This window comes from Abramis brama (assembly GCF_963993115.1).
Source record: "Abramis brama genome assembly, chromosome: 8".
Lineage (NCBI taxonomy): Eukaryota > Metazoa > Chordata > Actinopteri > Cypriniformes > Leuciscidae > Abramis > Abramis brama.
The window spans coordinates 23,871,517-23,896,870 of record NC_139970.1 but is presented as its reverse complement, the minus strand read 5'-3'; the positions used below and the strand labels follow the sequence as shown (position 1 = coordinate 23,896,870).

The 25,354-nt window shown below is 39.0% G+C and overlaps 1 protein-coding gene across 2 annotated transcripts in view; it reads right to left on the bottom strand.

Annotated features, from left to right (window-relative positions):
* Positions 1-19,187, bottom strand: part of man1a2 (mannosidase, alpha, class 1A, member 2) — an 83,410-nt gene extending 64,223 nt beyond the window's left edge. The window contains exons 1-3 of one of the 2 annotated variants that reach the window (XM_084123091.1): positions 18,363-19,187; positions 15,996-16,465; positions 4,252-4,510 (exon numbers count right to left, since the gene is read on the bottom strand). In XM_084123091.1, the coding sequence (XP_083979217.1) occupies positions 4,252-4,510; positions 15,996-16,306 (570 nt within the window). In that variant the 5' untranslated portion in view covers positions 16,307-16,465; positions 18,363-19,187. The remainder of the gene's footprint in view (positions 1-4,251; positions 4,511-15,995; positions 16,466-18,362) is intronic. The other variant, XM_084123092.1, reaches the window with a different exon arrangement.
* Between the last annotated feature and the right edge of the window lie 6,167 nt (positions 19,188-25,354).

The window sequence follows — 25,354 nt, the reverse complement described above, 5'->3', positions numbered from 1 at the left end:
CTGAACTGCAGGGCGAAATCAAATCACCGGCAGATCGGGTTGGGTTTACCCAGTCTACAAATCACCAACATCCACCATGGATTTAATGTAGCAACTAGGGAAGGGTATCGTTAAAGTTTTAACAGTATTACTACTCTTACCAATTCCGCTTATCGATCTGATACTTTAACGGTATTCTTATCGGTTCTTTTTGTGACTTATTAAAACAATAAAACTAATTAAGAACATAATTAACATTGCTTTATAAACTGAAATGTTAAATATCTATAGCAAAAGAAACAGCAATGTTTTGAACAAAGCGAATATAAAACATCTATATACCTTATTAGTGCGGACGTCACAATTATATCACAACGTTAGCTGGAGAACAAAGGGAAAACTGGAGGTGGTGGCCAATAATACAAACCAGCACAGAGTCAGCTACATAATGATCTTAAAATGCCATCTTTTGTGTTGTTGGGTGCCAGAATCGATAGAGTACAGGCTCCGATTTGAAATTTTATTGCATACCTGCTGCCACTGCCAGACAAAAAGAAATGACGACAGCTGTGATTAAACACGATAAAACGAGCGGACTAGACAAAAACGATTATCAAATAATACCTCAGCCATCACATTGAATGTTTAACTTTGTTTGTATTTTGGCCCAGTTCACTCTCATGTAGTTGTACAAATAGTTCTTACTGCCTGCTGAAATAGAAACATATATACAGTACATCTTCATGGCTAACCGTTTAGATAGACACAGGTGAGTCTCCAGCGACAGTGCCAATTCTGTAGCCTCCTCTTAACTTGTGCACAACTATAATGAAAGAAGGGTTTGCACATCATACACTCAATCATTCATCACATAGGCTAGTTATAGGCATCTAAAGATTTATATGCCCTCAGTTTCTCTTTACTATACATGCTTCTCTATCAGGTAAATGTCACAACCAGAGGTAATCCTGTCAGATCATCCATCCATTGAGTGAGCATGTATGGGACGGCCAATCTGGTTCAGTCCATTATAGTTAACTTCTTCAAATAAAACTTGCGAGCTAGCGTTAGTAAAGTGGTTAGCCTCCACCTAAGCGCCGCCCACAAAAACATCACAATGTTTATTTCGTGTTGTGCAGCTCCACGTGAGGCATCTCTCTCTTCTGGATTGAAAACAGCAAAAATGCATCACAGACAAATAATGGTTTAATATTATCGCACATAGAAATGGTTGGGGAGATAGAATTTGCAAGATAACATCTATATATAGCAATAATAAATAGTGTATTTTCTTAATTTATCCAGACTCCAGTGCCAACAGCAGAACCGATAGCTTATCGATCCTGCAGTCTTTCAGAATTAAGCACCGGGGCTCAGGTTTCAGTACCCGTCCCTAGAAGCAACGCTAACTGTAATGGTATTGTAGCAATTTTTTTTATATCATTCATCTCAGGGTTCTAACGACCTTTTGAGAGTGAAATTCAAGCAATTTTCAAGAGCAATTTTCACACTTTTTCCAGCACTTCAAAGCTCTAAATATTATCTAATTGTAATGTTATTTTTAATGATGATTTATAAAACTAAACATTTAAAGATGTAGGAAAATTAACACTTTGTGGCAAACAAGCACTTTTATTTAAAAATACTTTAGGAATTTACCACTATAACCAGTAGATGGCTATATATCGGCCGATATTTGGCACTTTTAAAATATCGGCCGATACGTTTTTCTGATTGGCTGATGTGTTGGAAACGGGACTTATTTTGACAGCGCTCCGGACTTTTATTTTGATGGGCGGCGCTGAGAACACCAGCGCCTAAGAAGAGAACAGCAGCGCCTGATCACACAGCGCTCACTCACATTCTCCATCTTCATTAGTTTACGATCTCTGTCAGTCATATCTAATACTTTGTTAGACAGAACTGGTAAACAAAGAAAGTAAATGGTATGCGAAAAAGTAAAGTGTTGCTTTTATTTATTACAGAAAAGGCAAACAATCAGGCTAAAATACTTTCTCATTTACAGTCAACATTCAGCAAATGCGCATCGACATCATTTAAACAAATCTCTGAATATCTAATAAACATTTAATTTCACAAACCTTGCAGATTTAATCGAATCCAGCTGTGATATCTTGTGAAGTGTGCATTTGTAGCCTGCATAAACGTGTTACTGCGAGTGACGGTCGGTCCGTGCGAAGTGAGTGAATGCAAACAGAAGATCAGCTTCACAGGAGACGCGATCGAAAAACTTTAAATCCTTCATTTTAAAATATGCTGTGCTATAGCCAGTTGTCCACTGTGTCATATTCATATCGTTTTCACTGTGTGCTGTATGTAATATTAGCCTTACCTTGTCTTTATTTGAAAAAATATGATTACCAGTGCGCGCAATATTACCAGATTACTGAGTGCAATATTACAGTGTTTACTTCCTTTTTATTCACATATTCATATATTTTTAAACAATTACTTTATTTGTGAAAAATACTGTAATAGGATTGCAGATTCAAGAAGTTGCCATCTAAAGTATAAGCATATTTATTTTAAAGATTTGTTTTCTAATTTATTTAAAATTGATAAAATATTGATTAAAATAAATATAAAGTATATAATAAAAATATCGGCTTTATATCGGCCATCCTGCTCTCGAAGATATCGGCAATCAAAAAAACAATATCGGTCGACCACTACAACAAATGCTACATTTAATAAGAGTAGAATATTTAACTTTTCCCTATAAAAAATTAGTTTTTTGCACATTACTGTTAATAAAAGTTAATTTTATCTGCATATCAATGCAAGCTCAGTGCTTTACTGTTACATTTCCAATAAACAAACATAATATTATTAGTAACTGCACTTGTTAATGCAAAAACAATAGTAATTTTATGATTAAATTAACTTTATGATTAATTTCCCCCAGTGCTACCAAATCTGGTGCTGGTGCCACCATTTGTAGAACTTGGTGGCATTGGTGATACAGCTCTCAAGTGTTAGTCTGGAGCCCTGAAGGGGGGTAATATTCTGCAGGTGGATAGGATCTTGCATGACACCAGAGCAGCATTTCATAACATAGGTTAACATTGGTTCCTTTCAAAACTACAAGTGTTAAAAGTGACTTTAACCTGGGATTTACAAACGTTAGCCCATGGTTAAATGCCTGGTAAAAAGCTCTAAGGCAACAGTCATCTCACCTTTACACTTAAGGACACCAATTACTCTTAGACCATAACCATCACTAACATCAGCACATACTTATGTGGGGACAAAACAATCAGTCTCCAAAGTACTGAAACAAAAGAAAAACATTTAGTTCCAGGTTTAGAAGCTCATTAAAGACAAGTAGCCATTTGAAAGTGAATATAATGGCATACTGCAAGCATTGCTGACTCATCATCTGCAGCCCACAGGCTGTTAAGCTTTATGTAAGAGGTCCTTAAGTGTCACAGCCAACATTAAACATGATCAATATCAAAAGTCAACTAGATCTGAATATCATTTGTGTCCATACCACGAACAGTGCAAAAAAAACAACAACTCAAACCCCAGAGTATGAGAATTGGAACAGTAATGCTTTTGCATTTAGTAAACAACACTAATAGCCATTTTCCAATCTGATTCATTTAGGAACAGAATCTCACACAGTAAGACAAATTGTGTGGTCCATCTGGAAGAGCGAAAATCCAAATCTGCATTACATCAGTAGAAATCTGTCTGTTCCAGTAAGGCACAAATCAACCAGTGGCTATTACTTTCGCAGAGTTATTTCTCATCCAAAACTGCAACCCATTTTCAAAAGCTGATAATTATACCTATGGAGACCTCAGATTCAAATTGCAACAGATTAAATAGGTCAAAACTGTTCAATTTATAAAGCAATGTGAAGTAATTAACTGTGAGGGAGATGATGTCTGTTCATCTCTCACCAAAGCACGACCAAGACTAGGAGTTGCAAAAATTCTGAGTTGGGCTGCTCGAGCTCGACTATGATAAAAATCCTAATCGCAATTGATTTGGTCTATACTGTAATCAAGATTATTTAACACAATCATGAGTGGGCAGTATGACCAAAAAAATTATGCGAGTAATTTATTTCACAATAACAATACATAGCAATAGCATCAAGAAAGCATTATCTTGATTATCGCTTTTTTATAATCTTGGAAAACAAAATCGAAGCTAAAATTTGCTTAAATCGCACAGCCCTAATTCTTAAACCTAGCAAGCACACTATACCCTTTAAAGCATGTAAACACGCACTCCTCTTACCTCTCTGATTTTGTCCCTCTTTTCCTTGGTGTCAGGATCCCCTGGGTCACCATCGTTGACCCCTACCAGTTTGGGCATGGGTACTGGAGGCAGTGGTTTGGGACCGTCTTTCTTTTTCAAGTCCTCAGCTACCTTGGTCTTCTCTGTTTGGATCTCAGCCTTCAGCTCCTCTTTGGATTTGCGGAGCTTTTCCTTGGCTTCCTGCAGTGCCCGCTCATGATCTGCCCGGATCTTGTCACGAAGACTCTCCTCTTCCTCCCTGCAGATGCACAATATATAAGAGATGATTTAATTACAGTTTATTGTTACTAATATAGGAGGTGGAACATTTCTATTTCCATTTCTACATTTATATTATATCATTTATTATTTTCATATTATATAAATTGTTAATGTATTTATAGGCTACATAAATGTCATACATGTAACGCAATGTATACTATGTATTATACTGCCCGGCGTTAACAATTTAGTTCAAGTTTAGGTCAATAAGATTTATTTTAATATTTTTCTTAAAAAGAAATGAATGAAGTGGATATTCAACACTATAATCTGTGTACAGGGGCAGGCGTGGCCTAACGGTTAGAGAGTCAGACTTGTAACCCGAAAGTTCGATCGGCAGGGAAATGTAGGTGGGGGAGTGAAGGAACAGCGCTCTCTTCCACCCTCAATATTCACGACTGAGGTGCCCTTGAGCACCTAACCCCCAATCGCTCCCCGGGTGCCGCATCAAAAATGGCTTGGTGTTCACTACTTACCACTACTAATGTGTGTGTATTAACTTGGATGGGTTAAATGCAGAGGACAATTTCAGAGTATGGGTGACAATACTTCACGTCACGTCACTTTATACGTACTTCACCCAGGAGTACACTAACAACAAACAGCTCAAAACCTGATTTATAATCAAACAATTGGAATTAATTTAATTAAAGTTTTTCGCAATAAAATTGTATTAACAGAAACAATGTGTTACAACAATATTATTGTTTTGTTTAGTATGTATTAGTTAAGAGCAATGGGGTGGAGTGTGGGAGAATGCACAGGAGACTCATATAGTATAAGCTACAAGGTAACATAACGCCCCACACACACACACACAGAAGAATAAGGGTGGAGACAGAAGATTTTTAGGTCTTGTGAATCAATGAAGCACACCAGACTAAAGAAAGAGCAGAAGGGGATTGCAAGGAAAAGAGGTCAGATGGATACAGTGACACAGACAGTGATATGCCGGGGCGACGCAGGTTATCTCAGACTGGTTCGTTCATTGTTACGGCCTGGAAACGTTCGCCAGGTGACAACGAGACGTTTTGTCGTTCTTCCCCACCCAGTCTTGCTGTCTCCTGGTATCTGCTAAACTATAATGGCTTAACAATCATTTGAATGCATTACAATATCCAATATTTTGCATATACAATATTTGCATCAAAGTGCTCAATTAGCTTAAGAAATACATGCGACGGACACTAACGTTGTCGAACCAGAGGATAAAAGCTGCAATTACAGTAAAGTGAGTGCTGATGTGAGCATTTCTAATGCGGGGGTTAAATGGCTAGTCTGCAAACAGGGACGTGTGCGAGTTGGAAATATGTGGGCACTAATGGCTTCTTACAAGGGACATGAGAGCAAAGGGCCTCACTAATGACAGTAAACACCAATAAAACTCTGCATTGCATTAGAGTGCAGACATCTATAGTCTACGGTAACACTCCATTATAATGGATTCACCTACAAATCTCAGCCTGCAACCCTTCGCTCTCACTCACATTATTCTATTGGCTTTTTTGGGGGGCCTGCAGTCTCTCTCTCTCTTTGAAAGGCTTTCTCAAAGCTGAATCTAGGTGATTTCATGGAAGGCTCATAATGTCAAACATACAATTAGAAGCATGTCAAAATTTGTTTGAATCAATTACTCCAACTGAGACAAAGTCAGTCCAGGGCAAATCAAAGTGTGGCTGAATTAACATGTTTAGTTAAATCCATTGCGTACGCTACTACTTTTCATCAGTAATTCCATTATTTACAGGCATTATGTGAACCCACCTACATCATTCCAACAAGCTCTAGGTGGAATATTCTTTGAAATGTAATGTCATTATATAAGCTCCCTGTAAGAGAGTTAACATCAAGAAAGAAACACCATTTTGACATATTTAATCTATAATGAATGATTAATTAATCTAACTATTGATGCATGAATACAGGGATTGTCTGAAAATGTTTGTTTTTTTTAAACCATACTTTTTGATATCATTACTGTACTGTTGCTTCTACTGCTCTCCTCATGTGTAAGTCGCTTTGGATAGAAGTGTCTGCTAAATGATTAAATGTAAATGTAAATGGATATATCAAGATGGTGTTGTATAATGGATGTTAGATAGCACTGCCATGCCAACAGAACACTAGTAAATTCAGCAGAGCTTGCCATTGTGAACAGATAAGCGCTTATTATATTACACCCACCATGAGCAGGTGTTAAGATGCTCAGCTTCCATCAGTTTTGTGCGCTCAACACTATCTACCATCAACCTACCCACACATCCACCTTCAAACCTCAGCTTCTTCACAAGTCAAAGCTTATCGTGGAAGTAAACCAAACACGGTCTATAGCAGAATGAGTCCAGAAGCACTTTTGGATCCGTTATCCCCACATGTGTGGCTCTAGGTATAAAACAGGTTTTCATTCTGGTACAGCAGATTAATTCTGTACGCCTCAGGAGACCCAATCTATCTCAGACAGACCCATTCCTCAGCCCCATCATTAGGCTTTGATCAGGATTCATTTTCTGCCTTGCTCACATATAGAGACAGAAAAGAGATAAAGACAGAGAGAAATGCAAAGAGAATGAAGAAACACCTATAGAAATCTGAAGCATCAAGGACAGCTTGAAGTATTCAGCTGTGTTACTGAGGAATAAGAGGAACACACTGCTTAACTCGCCAACTGATAATATGTGCTTTTCATTAGTATTTAGTGTAGTACAGTGCTTGCAAATGTTTATGTGAACGTACTTGCACACGATTCCCTTGAGAACTGAGCTCATTTTCAACGAAATACCACCAACACCTGTGAAGCCACGTGGCTGCTGGCCCATTTCGCAGAAACTAGAAAATAAGGTCAGCAACTCATATTTCCAATACAGAGTTCAGGAAGGGCCTTCTTCCTTACCATCCCCACCATCCATCGCTTTCTAGCCCCATCTTGCCTTTCAAGAGTTGAAAGATACAACGCTGTGTGGTGGTTTCTTTCTGTATCACTCTCAGCCTGAAGCTGCTCTGGGGAATAACAGCCTCCTGGTATCAAATGATGCATACAGGTCTGACTACAGCCTTTAAGTGGACAGCACTTGAGCGAAGCGGAGCCTCTCTTTATTCCTTCCTACATTTTTCATGTCTCTTTTTAAAAACAAATCTCTCATCTGACTTCCGTTCCTGTCCTATTTGATGTAAAGCTGCCTCATGAGGATGGACAGCTGTGTGCAATGGACTGTCATTTTTAATTACTTCAGTCATGAAAAACAAACCAGGAGCCATATCAACCATGATTTGTAATTTTGCCATCTTGACTCATTTTATCAGACACAAATTTAGACATTTGTACAAAAAATTGGATTAAAGATTCTAACTTTTTTACTTTTGAGATAAATCGATGCCACTCAATGAATTAAATGTGCAACCGTGAGGTCATGTGAAAAAGTAGCATACTGGTATTTGAAATGTTCATCTTAGCATAGATGTACATATGAAAGTACATATGAAAGCGCTATATAAATGCCTCATTCTATTCTATTCTATTCTATTCTATTCTATTCTATTCGTAGGCAGTATAGTTCAGTAGTTTTATAGATTTAATACATCCCAGAAAAATTAATACAACACAAACACATTAACAAATGTTTTAATATTAACAAATGTCATATGTAGTGACAATGCACCAATGATCTGGTAGGGCAAGTAGTATTCTCACTTTTATACACTAAATATGTTGTAGTTGATTCTGTTCCTCTTGATCCTAAAGGCCCCAATATACTTCAAACGAAATCGAAGAACGAACTTATGTGACGTAATTTCTAACAAAATCAGGCCAAAACGAACTTCGTTTGGGGTTTGTTTTGGGAGTTCGAAACATAATAGGTAGGTGTGTGCGGAGGCTCTGCCTTCTTTCACATGGAAATCTTTTCCGCTTCATTTCTCCAGTCCGTAGAGGTCAGACGTCCGTGAGTGAAAACATGAAAACACTGGAGAGCTGCTTTACAGTGGAAAATGGAGTTGTACTTCTGATGAAATGAGACACTGACACTGTTTTTCATGTTTAATATGGTAAAGCTGCTTGATTTTAAGCAATCTATTGTATAAAGTGCTGTATAAATAAACGTGATGTGGCTTTACCAGAATGCCGAATTGCAGAGCTCGTGCAAACATATCCATGTTGCTATGATCAGATGCTTTACAAGGCTATGCTTTGATAAAAAAAATGCTTGCGGTTTTCTCAATTTTGTTGTGCGTTTATTTTGTCATTGAGAGAGGAAAGCGCTTAGCACATTTACATATTCATCAGATGTTCACTAGCAGTATATCGCTGGTCAGGCATTTCGAACTTTGTATTACCCCAAGGCGAATAACTTTGCTGTGGGGGCCTTATTTTAACCAATGATTTACCTCAGAAAGATGATCTGCAATGTTTTCGCTTCGTCACAAAAGCTGCCCCCTTTCTTAGCATTTTTCTATCACCACTAACTACAATGAAACTAAATTGTTTTCTGCAATAATAACGTCATTATCACTTTTTTTGAGGAGCACATCATCATCTGTCTGTTTCTCTGCTCTAATAGAAACAAGACTCTAATAAAGTGCCTGAGCTCAGACACTTCAAATGAATCTTCCTCTTACTAAAGCTTTGGCAGGAGCAGGCAAATCTTTCACTCAGATTGAATCTCCAACATGCCATCAAACGTAGCTCATCCAATTTAAACAGTATCAGGACAAAAATTGAAAAATAAACTGTCAGGTTTAGGAGAAAGGGTCTGGTTTAGCTCAAGCCGAGCACTTTCTCGCTTTTAAAGGAGCCTTAAGCTTCATGTCAGGTTGGCAGGTGTGAGCGCTAACTCAATTAGCGCGAGTCACAGGGCATCTGTTACATCAGCCCACCACAGTGACACACTTACTCAGAGAACATGAGCTTAAAATGAAGTTAGAAATGGGAGACTTTTATCTGCACATTGGGAATGGGTTCTCGAATATAGGCGAACATGTTTGATGCATTTTCTCCTTTTGCAGCCATTTTGGGTCCATATTTTTGGCAAATTGGACAACCACACGTTTGTTTTTTTGTTATCCAAAGTAATCCCAAACAGCAAATTTTAACTTCTTTTTTGGCGGGGGATAGAGATTAGAGATAACAGCCTGACATGTTCTCCACTGTATGTGTGTGGGTGGAGCAAGTTGAGAGTCTAAGCAATCAAATGGAAAGAAGTTGCGTATCCACAGGTGAGACTCTCCGTCTGGTTTAATTTTTTCCCAATACCGAAGAGAAGCAAATGTTCACGATATGGCAATCGGACGTGATATACCGTCATACCGCTACAACCCTACTAGTATTAAGATGAGTTTTGGTCACAAGTAGACGAGGGAGACACATTCCCATTTACACCTGTTTTGATCCATCTCTTTTGTCCACTTTCAACAAATTCTGTTTTGATTTCTTTGAGGGGAAAGTCTTTGGGCGGGTAAATGTTTCAGATCTTTTGATCTAATGGATGAAATAAGCTTGCACAATGTACTATGAACACAAAAGGAGACGACGAAAAACATTTGTAGAGAAGCAGTGAGTGACCATGTTACCAGTGCGTGTTAGCAATCAATGTTGAGAGAACATTGTTGCTTGGTTTGTTTTTTGTCTTTAAATCAAACTTGGGTCTTCAGCCGACAAAGTTTAAATCTTGTCTGGCTAGCGCGCTTCGCATAATGTTTACGCATTAAGTCAGTAGGCAGAGAGTAGGTGGTCTTTTGTGGCTGTTCGAACACATTCGACCACATGAGCGTCTACACTTTTGGCGCTTTTCCACTACACAGTACCAGCTCGCCTCGACTCGGCTCTGTTTGGTTTTCCACTGTGTAAATGTTGTACCTGTACCTGCTTCCAGGTACTTTTTTTCGTACCACCTCCGGCGAGGTTCTAAGCGAGCTGAGGCGATACTAAAATGTGACGTGAAAACACGGCAGACTGCTGATTGGTCAGAGAATCGTCACTATTCACTGCGTCATCATTGCACGCGCCAGACGGAGTATCCTGAATAAAAAACAGCAAAAACAAAAACATCCAAAAACAGCATACACTCGATTTCCTCCATTGTCCTGTGTGTGCGGGTAGCGGGTGTGTCTCGCGCATCGCGCGTAAAAGATTAAAGATGCTCTAGGTAACTTTCTAACCTTAACTGAACAGCTTTGGAGTCAGTGGAATGGTTATATTACTTATTTCGAGTTGAATGGTGGTGGTTTTGCACCCCCCTGGTGCCCGAGAGCGGAAAAAACTCACTTGCAACTTTGGGCCGGCGGGTCGGCGTCAGGAAGTATCGCGTGATATCAGGTCTCGCGATGTAACGAATTGCTTGACGGCACTGCACACGTACACGCCCCCATTCAAGCACCGGCTAGCTATAAGCAAAGGGCAACGATAGATTGAGTTATGGCTGAGGCTGTAAAAAAGATGCAGAAAGCTAGGAAATCTTTGTCGGAGGACCAACGAAAGAGGAAACGGGAGACTGACCGAGCAAGTCAGACTCGAGTAAATATCGGCTTTTTCAGAATGGTGAGAACTGAGAGAAACAGAAGCCTGCAAAACGGATGCTGATCCTGCTGTTGCACTTGTAAGTATCTTTGGAATAAACTGTGTTTAATATTTAAATTTCAAGTAATTGCGACCTCAGGATGTTTGCTATTGTCTGTAAAGGTTTTTATTATGATCGCTGTCTGTTACGGGCTTACTAGTACGCTAGATACTATAACTTTGATGTTAGCATTGTCATTAGCAAACACGTTTGATTTCTGTAGTTGTTTGGCCGTTCCTCTGTCGGTTTTATTTGTGTAACTTACACTTTTATTTTATGTCACTAAGTCAACGCGTCTGATAATAGGCAATAAACATGTTGCACATATCATGATCGAGCTAGAAAAAACGTTCTGATGTTTTCTTAGACAAGCAAAGGTAAACCGTCATTCTACCAGATTAACTTATAGACCTTACTAATATAACTTTAGACAAATATTAGCCTCCGATAGATAGATAGATATATATATATATATTTATGCTCATGCCCATTCTCCCAAAAACAAACAAACACCAAAGCAGTAGTTCGCCTCGTTCATATCGTTCGTTCCCGGTAAAAATAATAGTATGCATGACAACACAATAAAAAAAAAAAAAAAAAAAAAAAAAAAAAAAAATCGCCATCAGTTGGAAAGAAAATATTGCTTTACTTGCCTCGGTAGACCTAACTGGTTTTGAAATAGCCTGTTCCTCTGCTCAGCTGGGTTGACAGCTGATCAGCTGGGTTGCTCATGGCGAGGGGGGGGAGGGACAACAGTTCGTTTTTATGACAAAGTGTTTGAAAGCATTTACTACCAGACACTAGGGGGAGCTACGTAGAGAAAAAACACTCAGACTTGCCTGGTGTCCCTTTAAGTCACGGCAGTTTCCTGCGGCGTCGCTATGACGACCAGGTACTATTGTGGAGGTACTATCTGCAATGGAAAACGGAGCGAAAAGCGAGCCGAGCCGGTACTGGTAATGGAAAAGCGCCATTAGATAGCAATCCGGTCAAATGTGTTTTCGTCAAAAGTGGAGAAGCTCAAAGCGTTTCAGACCGTTTAACCTTTATTTAGCGTTGTGCACTCGTGATCCGATCGACCAAAACGCATCTTAATACCAGGTGTAAACAGGGCCTCTGTCTCTCACTAGCAAATACACATGCAGTATGTCTGACTGCACTTCAACTCTACCTTTGGGACGACAGCGCAAAAAAAACAAAAAATATGCATTAACGTTAACATTTCATCAGCTCAGCAGGTTTATTTTCTAGTGTACTTAAGAGGCTCTGTTCAATCCAGCTGGTAAAATTGAGATGGTCCTCAGTCACACTAATGCCTCGCTGAGACAGAGTCAGCATTTGCCACATGAAATGTGCCACACATTTCCATAAATGAAAGCTTGAATGACCACAAAAAATCAAACACACAAGCTGCATTTAAATTCAATTTAAGTTTCTATCACTGAGGATCGTATTGCAAAAAATGTGGGGGAAAACTGCTATGATATTAAAGCTTTGACATTTTGATAACTCATCTTATATTGCACAGGAAAAGTCATGTGACTTTCATACAACGTTAGATTGCAACTACATTTTCAAAGATACATACAATCTTTTTTTCTTTTTTTTTGGAAGTTGCATGCAAACCTCAGACAGGATAAACCTAGACAAGATTTTAAGCCATGGCTTGGTTCTTAAGACAGAGTACACACAGCAGCTCAATGGTGAAAGTAGAAACAACACATAGAGGCCCCTGTAACAACAAAGAAGCAGAAAGCGCTTTCTTTCACCGAAGTTCACTTAAACTCTCAATGAATTGTGGTCCACACAGCTGAAGAAAGAAACAGAGCTGAACCACTGACTGTGTGGCTACAACCATCTCAGGCGGAAAAAAAGCCTTTTATAATTGTGGAAGTATTGCTAGGGGGAAAAGGAGATGATAAATACATCAATTGCGGAATGCGATTTTCATAGAAAACAGTGAAGGGCTTCTTTGCCTTGCGGTTAATAACATACACTTTTCTTAAATGATCTTGGAAAGTTTTTGAATTTCAAACCTAATAAAAAAGCATTCCCAAAGATTTCTGACTCTAAATCACTGTTTGCTGCTATGGATTGGGGTATGAAAAAGCTTAGAGATCGAAGGGCCATTAAAGAAAGCACAGACAATCTGTGAATAGTCTGTTCGCACAGCTCACACCTACATGTGTGCTTGGCCTGAATAGTGCATTTATAGCTTTTTCCTCCTGCCATGAAATAGTGGTATGAGCTTTCCAATTACAATGTGCATATTAAGATTAAAGGGTTAGTTCAGCCAAAAATTCTGTCATTAATTACTCACCCTCATGTCGTTCCAAACCCGTAAGAATTTTTTTCATCTTCGGAACAACAAATGAAGATATTTTTGATGGGATCTTTCCATCCCTCTATAGACGGCTAAGCAACTACCACTTTGACGACTCAAAAAGTTAATCCATATGAATTGAGCGGTTTAGTCAAAACTTTCTGAAGAGACTCGATCGCTTTATATGATAAACAGATTGAATTTAAGCTTTTATTCACATTAAACGTTCATCAATTCACAGATCCGTTATGGTAAACGGAAGCTCAAGCATGTTTGCTTTACATGCGAGAGCCAATGAGGTTCATTCCCGTGTTAAGCAGCAAATTTAAGCTTTCACAAGAACCAATGAGGTTTGTTCTCGCACATCAAGCAGGTTCAGTTAAAGCTGCAGTCAGCAAGATTTTTTTGATCATATTCACTGAAACCGACACTATGCTCCGACAGAACAACATAAATCAGCCAGTTTTATTAAAAAAAACGCGCTTCTACCTCCACCTAGAGCCTGTTATTTGTTTTGCAAAAATCCACCACTCCCAGTTCTTCTGAAATCAGCGCAGGGCTGTGTGAGATCTGACTGTCAATCACAGTTTGTGCACACGCCACAGATCCCACCCTCGTGCACGTTACAATATCACATGCACGCCTGAAGTTCGCAGGTGTGTTGGATTGTACGAAGCGTGATGGCGGAGAGAAAATCTACTAACAAGCTTCCAATTGACCCTTCGCTAAGCCACGCCCGAAAACCGCCACTGGCCAATCGTGGCTTAGCAACCGTAACTAGGCGCGGGAGGTCTGGCAAGCTTTCGAGCGAGGGAAACATGCCGAAGCGTTGTGCGTATGGATTGTGCAAATCTGATACCCGGTATCCTAAAAGTTTGGACGGGGTGGTGGATTTTGTTCCCTTCCTGAAACCTAAAACCCAAGGGGAGAAATGCCGGGCGTCATCTTCATTTATATAGCGCTTTTAACAATGTAGATTGTTCCAAAGCAGCTTTACATTGATAATAGGAAATTAAAAGTAAAGTGTTTTGGCTTTATAGCAGCTCTAGAATAAAGTTATTGTCCAGCTCGTGGATCAAGTGTGATTAAAGGCAAGACGGAGGCTCACTGACATAACTTGCGTTACTTAAAAATATATTTCAGCATTTTGTTAATCGACGGCCGCCCTACCCCAATCCGATCGCGACTCTCCTTGTGTTAGTTCTAGTAACGTAAAAGTAAAAGGTAGTTAGTAAAAGGAGGGAACATCAGGGGGCTTGCCGGAGATCTCCAAGGAAAAGGTTGGTATGCAAACTTAATCAGTTCATAACAGTAACGTTAGTCACTTATGTGACCCACGGCGTGTGAGCACTGAGCAGTAGCCTGGCGCACTAAAAATATAAGCGGGAGAATGTTGTCATTGCAAAGTGGTCAGGCTAATGTCTTGTGTTTATTCCACAATACTTATGGATAAGCTGTTTGATTTATAAATATTAGATTTTCAAATTTCACTCACCCTGCTGTGCACGAACATAGCTGTTCCCATTTGAATGGTCAGCGTATGAGGCGGCTGCTGCTTGCGCTGGGCTGGGACCTATAACTGTTAGGCTTTATAGCTTCAATTTTGATGAAATTATTCTCTAATCGGTTGCATATTATGTTGTGGATATATCCCTCGAATGCATACTGCAGTCCCTTTTGTCTTGCTCTCTCAGATATTTCACCTGTTCGCCAAAAATGACTAATTATCTCCTTGGGAATGTCTGAAACCGCTGCATACATACTGTAATAGACGTGCCAGGTGCAAAAGCTTGACAGGCGTAGCAACAGTAACTAAGGAGGGCGGGGCTTAGCGAAGGGTCAATTCTTCGGTTAACAACCAGAGCTAGAAGGTCCAAAACAACCAAGGAAAAGAAAATGATGCTTCGATGCTGAAGAGACGGGCGCGTTCACAGAAAATCTGGTGCACACGCACTGAAGAGCACAAACTCGATTGGAGGGTGCCCGGTGGTAGTGGGGGAGGGGCATGAGAGTTGTAAACATTCAACATTTTGGCTAAGTCCCCTGAATCTGCCAGACTTGCCGACTGCAGCTTTAAGCTTCTGTTTATGTTCGCTGATCAATGTTTATATGTGAATAAAAGCCTAAGTTAACTCTGTTAATCATTTAAAGAGATCGAGACTCTTCAGAAAATTTGGACTAAAATGCTCAATTCATATGGATTCATTTTACAATCTCTTTATGAACTTTTTAAAGCGTCAATGTGTCAGTTGCGCAGCTGTCTATGGAGAGTACAAAAAGCTCTCAGATTTCATTAAAAAAATCTTAATTTGTGTTCCGAAGATGAACGAAAGACTTATGGGTTTGGAACGACATGAGGCAGTGCAATTAATGGTATAATTTTCATTTTTGGATGAACTATCCCTTTAATAATATTAAAAGAAAGCAAAAATCTCAAAGAATCCTTTTTGCTTTCATAATCTTTCATTGACTTTTTTGCTGCCGCATAGAAGCGGTTCAGTTTGTTTTCCGAATAAAGCGTCACAGTGAAGATGTTATACCACCTATACATAGAGACACAAAAACACACGGCGATGTTGAGGAGATCTCACCTGTGCCGATGCTCGTCGTGAGCTCCCACGCCATGTATGCCCTGTCTGCTGCTGTGCCTCGCCTCCTTCTCTGACTCGATGTGTGGTATCAACACGTCCTCCAAGCCAAAGTCAAAGCGCTTGTGTTTGGAGTTGTCCGGGAGGAAGAAAAACGCTCCAAAGCACAAGGTGATGAAGGCACTGAGGATGAGGAGGAGGATGAACTTCTCAGAGAGCCGTAAGGTGGCTCTGTGATGGGGGAATGAGGAGGCACCTGGCGAGAGGGTAGGTATCCTACGTCCCGAGAGTGGCAATAGAGCCGGCGTGGTCATATTTTGATGATGAACTGGAATATGGTGGGATAAGTGTCAAGGTTGTTTTTGTGTAAGCCACACTATTATCTCATTGCGGTAAAAGGGAGATTTACTGCCGAATGTCTTCTTATCATAGAAATTTAGTTGTCCTGTAGATCACAACTGATTCCACTTGCTCTGAAAACAAACACATATTCAGAAACTGACTGTCATAAGGGATTCAACAGAAGCTTGCCATTCAAATTAACTTCAGTTTCCATGGCAATTATGTTAAGCAGCAGAAAGGACATGAGTATAAATTTTATTAAACAACAGGTAGCTCCAGGAATCTAATTTGATTCCTCTGTTCTAGACTAGTAGTCACTAGTGATTAGAAGTAATTTGGTCTATTATTTGTGCAATATATTTGTGCCCTTCAAGTGTAGTCGGAAATATCGTAATTAAGAGTTACGAGCATATGAATGACCGAGCAAAGTTGCATTTACAAGTGGGAAACTCTATTCTAGGTGATACACAAGTTGTGACATTGAAAGGGGAGTGACGATTTGAAACATTGCAGAGACACTGATATATAACATAAATAATAGTATGTAATATACAATCTATACACAGAGATCTGTGAGCAGAAAGCAAGTCTGTAGAAAATGGTGTCAAATCACTCATGGTCTGCTCATCACTTTCATGGTCTGCTTCACATTTAATTGTGATACCATAGATAAGTCAGTGATTTCTTTTTGGGTTTATTCACAATTTTATTTTTTTATTTTTTTGGCTGCCATGTTATGTTTCCACCCTGAATCAGTGATGTCTTAATAACAAAAGGCAGATTTGGAGGTATGAGTTTCCCATGTGCACTTTAAGGTAGCAATAGATAGTAAGATTGGTATGCTAATACTAGTGTGCCGTTTTGGCCTTGCATACTGACTACAACATTTGGTTTGAAACTTACTACGACAGTATGTAGTAAAAAGTATGTGCTTTATATTAAGAATTTGGGTTATATGAATGAAATTCAGATGTTGTACATCCGCCATTTTGTCATGTGACCTACCAACATCAGTTGTATCACTTCACTGCCATTCACAACGCCGCTCTCATGGCCTCATGGGATAGTAAAGTGTTCATCAGATGCAAATTTCACCAAAAGTAGTAGGTCGTTTGGGCAATTTAATTTACAGTTTTATAAATTTGGACATACTAATCTCACATACTGTTTTTCACCAACTATAGGGAAGTAGACTGATTTAGAAGCAGAGAGATGCTTTCTGAGCCAGGAGGGGAATTCTGTGCCGCTCCACTCCACTCAAATACGCTGATCTAGGCCAGCTTTTAGTCTGTTTTGCATAGTGACGTGTTTTGGCTAATTTCGGTACTATTTTTGTTGGCGAAAAAGAAATATACCAACTTATCAGTCACATTTTGTCTGAACGCAAGTTACTTAAGATATTAATTAATCTATACTCTATAAAATTACACAACCAATTGTGCTGTTTTATGGAATAAGAGCAATGTTGTAAATGTGATTACCTGCAGTGCTGTGTGTAACACTCTAGCTCGTGATACATTGCTTAATTATAAGGATTAAATACTTTTTCCCTACTATTACGCCACCCATTAATTACTTACATGGGCTTTTGGTTCACACTTACAAATGGTCTACATTAGACAATGAGGGCGCAAGCATACATTATGGTCCAAAACTACTTTAAATATTGTTTATTAGATGGTCTTGTTTGGATAATCATGCAGCTCCACATTCATGTCAAACACAGATAGACTACAGTCAAACAAGCAAAGACGAGTAACCATTCAAATGAGATCAGCATTATATCAAAACAACAATCATCGGAATGAACATGCACCAAATATATCAAATTCGGCATACAGACAGTACTATCAGACTTTGAGCATGACAATGTGACACCTGTACAAGTGCTCGTGCTTCATTACAGCGCCACATCAAGCGTTTCGTGCTCAAAACGCAGGTCTTATCTTTAACATCAGCCAGGATTTGTATTAGGCTACTATTTGATTAATACTCTTACATATATATAGGTTAAATGTGTGCACATACCGTGAGGGTCTTTTTATCATTCTGATCCATGATCCTCGCTTTGATCCAAACGCTTCTCGGTGTCAAGTCGTTATCTTCACGATAAACGGCGAGTTCGCCCTCACCGCCCGAAAGGCGTATTTATCTCAAACTAGCAATACGTTTTCGATAGCGAAAAAAGCAGTTTTGATATGACAAAATAGTAACGCAACCTAGGAGAACATAAAGAAAACCCGCCGACCGGATAGTGAACACAATGTTACAGCTCTAAGAGCTTTCCTTCAGCGTGTTAACGATAAAAGTTCCCGTCACATCATCATGAGCTTCAAACGGTAAATATCGCGGAGCGCGCGGACAGTGTTTCAGCACAGGCCTGATCCGCTTGATGCCGTGGCAGCGTCTCTGAACTGGAGAGCGATATCGAAAGCCGATACAATATTGAAAGTAAACCACGGGTGTATCGCAATCGCTGGGGGATCCTCTCTACATAATGCCCTATTTTAATAAAATATCAAGCCGGCCTGCGCTGGACGTGTGCTGCGCCTTTTTCATCCAGTAAAGGCATTCAGCTGGCAGCCGTGTAGAGGACTGATCCCGTCCTGCAGCTGCTGCATCACCTTGTCGGTGCCTCGGGATAAATCGGCGCCATAGACCGTAAATCCACAATTAATGCCTGAAAGTTGCCAGACTCACGTTTATGCCCCTGCTTCTATGCACTGAAACATTCGCAAATGCCACCACCGCCTCCCTTATGTCTTCATTCCTCCTTATTTCTGTAGCCGTGTGCGCCGCCAGGCTCTAATATCCAGGATGTTGTTACTGCAACAGCTACTCCTCCTCTCAGTCCTCCAACATCCAGTCAGCTGCCGTTTGGTAAAGCCAGGGAGCGTCGCTCAAGTACGAGTCTCTCTTGGCAACGCAAAATGATTAGCGGTAGACTGTGGACGGTAGAGAAAATAGAGCATTTATAGTAGTAGTTTTTCACAGTTCCTAAAGTAGATTGGTATTACTCTTCTTCTGTTTTTGGTCTACTTTAATATTTTAATTTTTTTGTCTGCTTTATCTTTGTTTTTCTGTTTCTGTATGCGTATGTTCATGTTCAATTTGCTGTTTATGAAACATATGCACGACTAGATTTTAGTTGCATGCATATTATAATTATTTAAATAATGATAAATAAATTATTAATAATTATAAATACAAATATTAAAAAAGAATAGTCAAAAATAAAAACCTTGATTTTAAAAAGATTCCTTTATGTAATGTCAAAATAATCAAGTATGTTGTTTTATGACATTAAATTACAATTACATTAATAAGTAATCAGATGAATTACATTTAGCTTATCATATATGTTAAACTTTAGAGATGATGCAATCGTATAAATTATTTACATAGGCTAATCAGAGGTGGACAAAGTACACAACTTCCTTACTTGAGTGAAAGTACAGATACTACTGGTCAAATATTACTCCGTTACAAGTAAAAGTTGTAAAGACAGAAGCCGTTTCTCAATATGCGTTCTTGTCTGTACTTGTGTTCTTGTGGACTTGTGAAACGTCATCAGTCGCTGCCCAAGTACTGTTCCAATTCAAAGTTCACATCTAGCCAAGTCCAGTTCAAATCCCCGGATGTGTTCTTGATCCGCCCCTTTTACCGAGGATGCACCGAGAAGTGACTTGTGCGAACTTGAGACAGCCAGGTATCCCAGAATGCATCTCACACCAACCAACAAGCGTCAATAGCAGAGGAGAAACCCCGCGTAATTTAAAAATACTGCTGTAATTGTGTCACAAAATGTAGTTTTAAGAGTATTTCAGGCGAGAATGTAGTTGTTTAAAGATCAAATCTTTGGTTTATTTATAAAGATAGCGCCTATTTGAAAATTTGATCTGACGTTTTCGGAGTTGTGAGAACCAGGCAATCGGACGCTCGGCGCTCATGTAGGCCTACCCCGCCGAGAACAGCCTTTCCTCGGCTAGTGCTGCTGACTTGCCGCTGGCTCGGATGTCTCTAGTCTAGTGGTTTAACATGAGATATAAATCGTCTTGTGTATATCTAACGGGCGATTTATTTATTTATTTTATTTGTCTCATTAATCTATAATTTGTTCCCTGGCAAAACGTTAAGCTGAGGGCAAAGTGAAGTTTCATAGCTTTATTTAGTCTATTTAACTTTAACGTTGTAGCCTAGAGAGCTGACTTTTGTTTGACTGAATCGTTTGCTTTATTATTGTATAGCTTCTTATACCTTTTAGGCTACTTATACTTGATCATTAAAACTGACATTTAACAAAAAAAGGTTATGTCATTTTATTTTATATATTTAAAACATATAAAATATTTTATTATAGCCTACATGTTGCCTAGCCTGACTACGTCAGACTTCCTACTTCCGCTCAATTTCATTTCGCTCAGTCTGATACAGTAATAGCTTTCCGTTTTTCTCCGGTCTGAAAAAAGCCGGGCCAATCAACGAACAGAGGGCGGGCTGAGAGCCGTGACGTAGATGCTGATTGTACCGTGGATGCATAGATTTACTTCACATAATCTGCAAAAGTCGTTCACAGCCATGTTTACTCCGGTATTTCGCTCGATGGTTTTGTTTTCGCATCATACATGTGTTTACAGTGGAAGTTAGATGCGGCTGAGCATGCGCATAACACACGCCATAACCAAACGTTATGTGATTGGCTTACGGGTAACCAATGATTTTAAACATCAGACAAGCGCCCCCCCCCCCCCCGCGAGAAAGAAAACGCTTTTAGAGTTTGGTATTACCAGGCTACATGTTGCCTACATTCTCTTCACTGTATGTACATATATAATAAAATAAAATGACACAACCCTCTTTTTGCTAAATGTTAGTTTTAATGATCAATATTATAATGTTTTTTATTCATCAAGAGTCAGGGTTGTGCTTTATATTTCGTGTTATAAATATGCAGTGAAGATAATCAATTGCGTTGCCTGAACCACATTTGTGTGGCCATTATGTTTAAGATTTTTTAAAATGAAAATGAAAAGAGGCAGAGTGGTTTATAACATATTTTGTTTTATTTGTAGCCTAGATATACATAAAAAGATAACCGGAGAAGCCAGAGCGAGCTGAGTGACGCTATCAAGTACGCCGCTGTTCCATTTAAGAATTATCGGACTTGCGTCCTCCCGTCCTCGGGAGTTCGTTCTCCTGAGTCGAACTTGTCAAGTCCGAACTACCAAGGACTCAAGTCCGAACTTTGCGTACTTGGTATTGAGAAACGGCTAGAGTTTTTTCACATAGTGTTTTAGCGCAGCGCGTCTGTGTTGCACGTCACCACATAGGCTCACTATACATACAACCGGCACATCCGGAAAAAAAACAAAACAAAACGGCACATCCGGGAACTTAACTGTAAATTTCGTAACCGCCCCTTTTTAGGGGAAAACAAACCAGACTTCCCATAGACTTCAATACAAAATAGCGGCACAAAACAACGTCCGTACACAGCCGGCAGACGTGTATAACTTCAGAAATCACTTAGATGAAATATGTCGAGTAATTATATGTCCACCCTGCCTTCCATAGAGCGTGAACGATACATTTATAAACTTAATTTGGGCAACTTAAAACCATGACCCTACCAGCGTCAAATTGGTCTAACAACCCCACCCAGTGGTCTTACCCGGACATTTACTCGTACCTCATCGAGTCACCAGGTAGCCAGTGAATGATTTTACTTCGGTTTTAAGAAGTAAACATCTTTAAATGTATAATATTATGTCTTTATATTTAGAGTAGCTACTGAGTGCACTTTTCTGTCCAGCCATACAACTAGCCTGATTTAGCTTTCGATAGCATCATCGGTAATTCATGATATTTCCATAACAGCAAGATATTGATGATGATGGCAGGCAGAGATGGGCATAAATACATGGAAATGTATTTAAAATAAAATAAAAATACAAAATACTGTGTGGAAAAATTTAATTAAATACAAATACATAATAGGGTGTGAAAAAAAAAAGTTTAAATACAAATTACATGTTTGTAAGGGTTAGTACACGTCCTCAATCCGATACTGTGTATGGCGCTCGCCGGTTTGTTTTCCCCTAAAAGTGGGCGTGAACCTTTTCAGAGACGTTCTATGACGCTACGCCGGTTGTATGTATTGGCCGACGCTGGTCATGTGTGTGATGCGTGACGTACAACACAGAAGCGCTGCACTAAAACACTACGTGAAAAACTCGAGGTCCAGAGAGAAGGAAATGAATAGTGGAATAAAGTCGTATTCTCGTCGCTTTATAAACTTAAGATTGAGCCACTGTAGTCACTTGGACTATATTAACGATGTCTTTAATACATTTTCTGGGCCAGCAAGTTATAATGTCTTAGAAGCCTTTGGAGGAGTGATCCAGCTCTCAGATTTAATCAAAAATATCTTAATTTGTGTTCCGAAGATGAACGAAGGTCTTACAGGGTTGGAACAACATGAGGGTGAGTAATTACTGACAGAATTTTCATTTTTGGGTGAACTAACCCTTTAAGTACTTAAGTATCAAAAGTAAAAAGTAAATGTCAATGCATTGTTTTATTATTGTTGCATTTTTGTTTGTAATACTTACAATACCTCTGAATCGATGCCTGCATACCTACCCTCATATCAATATCAAATATATAATTTCTAGAAATATCAAATTTATTTCTAGAACACATGCAGTTCCAGTAGTGGGATTGACTGTGAGACTGAACAAGTGCACTCAATAACGTCCACAATGGTTTCGGACACCCAAATGGTTGTCCCCTTAAATAGTGCCCTATTTAAAGTTTTTTGGCTTTTAGTATGAATATGTTAGCCTGTTATCTATAAGCTAGTGTGCTCTAAAACAATGACAAAATTAGCACTTAGAAGACCACCAAACCCAATGTTGAAAATGAAAATCAGGTTGATCTCAGAATCGAGCGTCAGGTTCTGACATCAACCCGACTTTCATTTCCAACCAAAATGCAACCCCTGCAACCAAAATCATCCCCTGACTGACGTTATTACTTTCTACTCAGGCCTTGACAGAATTGTAGTTGAGTAAAAAGTACAATATTTGTCTTTCAAATGTAATGAAGTAAGTAAAATGTAAAAAGTAAAAAGTTTCCAAAAAAAATAATACTCAAGTAAAGTACAGATACTCAAAAGGTGTACTTAAGTACAGTACTCAGGTAAATGTCCTTACTGTCACCTCTGCTTATATTATATGTAAAAAATGTCTTTGTGGAAATGATCTAAATAGCCTATTATTAAATACATGTAAAATTTTGGTGGTGCAATCTTAGGAATGATTTCCATATAATCAAATATATGTTAAAATTAGATTACGCAATCTTAGAAATGATTTTCATTTAATCAAAGATATGTTAAACTTTAGATGATACATTCTTATAAATGATTTCCATATAATCAAATATATGTTAAACTTTAGATTGCGCAATCGATTGTTTTACATTTAATTAAATATATGTTAAACTTTAGATAACACAATCCTAAGAATGATTTACATATAATCAAGTATATGTTTAGAGGACTTATTTTAGAGGACGCAGTCTTGGGGTTGAATATAAAATAGTTTGCGCCCTTATACATCATGGATCCATCAAAGGACATGTTCACATTCTGCTGAGCAGCAGAGAAATGAGGCCATTTAGATCAGCCTGTGACTTAGTCCTTGGGCTGCCATAAGTGTAGTTATTTTCTCTTGATTTAAGGATGATATACCAGACTAACCCACAGCAAGTGTCAGTGCTGACACTGAAAAAAAAAATCATGTGTGAGTCATATTTAAGAAGGCAGTGGCCAAGGGACTAGATCTGCTGTCAGTCAGTTCAAGAGGCACACAGTGTCAAATGACAGATGTCACTGTCAGAAAGAAGGAGTTTCGCTCTGCTGAGTTTCTCAGTTTTCTGTGAGAGTACGACACAGATCACTGGCCAAAAGTAGAATCACCTTAAACCTCAGACCAGAACAAAAAAATACTGGATTAAGAGAAAATAATTCACCTCAAACCTCTGTGAAGGCAAAAAGAGGACAAAGAGACAGGGAAAAGCAGAGGAAACGGATGATTGAAAGGTTTATCTATTACTTTAAGAGCAGAGGTGAGACTGAGACCATCCTCCAGTGGGCCTGCATAATGAGTCAGGATGTGTTCTGAGACTTTGAAGTGAGGAATGGTGAACGATGACAGTTTAAACTCAGCAAGCAAATGAATGGGATACAGCTTCAACCTTGAGAAGTCCAGGCAAGGGCGAGTTGATTGGCTTTGCAGGACCAAAGCGGCTGTCAATTGCATATCCTGTCACCAATAAATGTAGATAAGGGTGACTGTGTCTGACATTCCAGTTAATGAGGCGACACAGCACTGCCTCATAATGCTAAAGAAAATAGGAAGTGAGTGGGGGCAAAAACCATCTCCGTAAAAGAAGTACCCATATCTAGGTTAAACTAATAATGAAACAATAGTCTAACTGTTACACTAAACAATATAATCACATCCGAGTCATATAAAACCAAATAAAACAATTAGGTTCAGGTGAAATACTTAAACTGTTTGCCTTTGACTGAAATTATACATAGAGTGAATGATTCAGTGACTCACTCATAAAGATGGCCCAGTTCCTGAATAAATCAATCACAGAGTCCGAATATGCATACCTCTATAGTGTTCGAAAAACATATTAACCGAGTAGTATTCATAGTATTCATAAAACAGTATGCGAAAAGTACCCGGATGACCTACTTCTTCCAGAGAGATTCTGGGCGAAAGTCCAAACGGTGTTTTTACGCCCTTGAAGGGCACTTCAGGAAGGGGACGCCATTTGTGTTCCAAATGAAAGTGAACACCTGAATTCCTTAATGAAGAGCCCTTCCACAAGTCATACTGTTCTTTGCCAGTTCTTTGCCAAAATAATTTTGATAGCTAAGAACATTGTTACTGTATTATCATACAAATGATGCGCTAAATTGGGTGTGAGGTACATAAATGTAT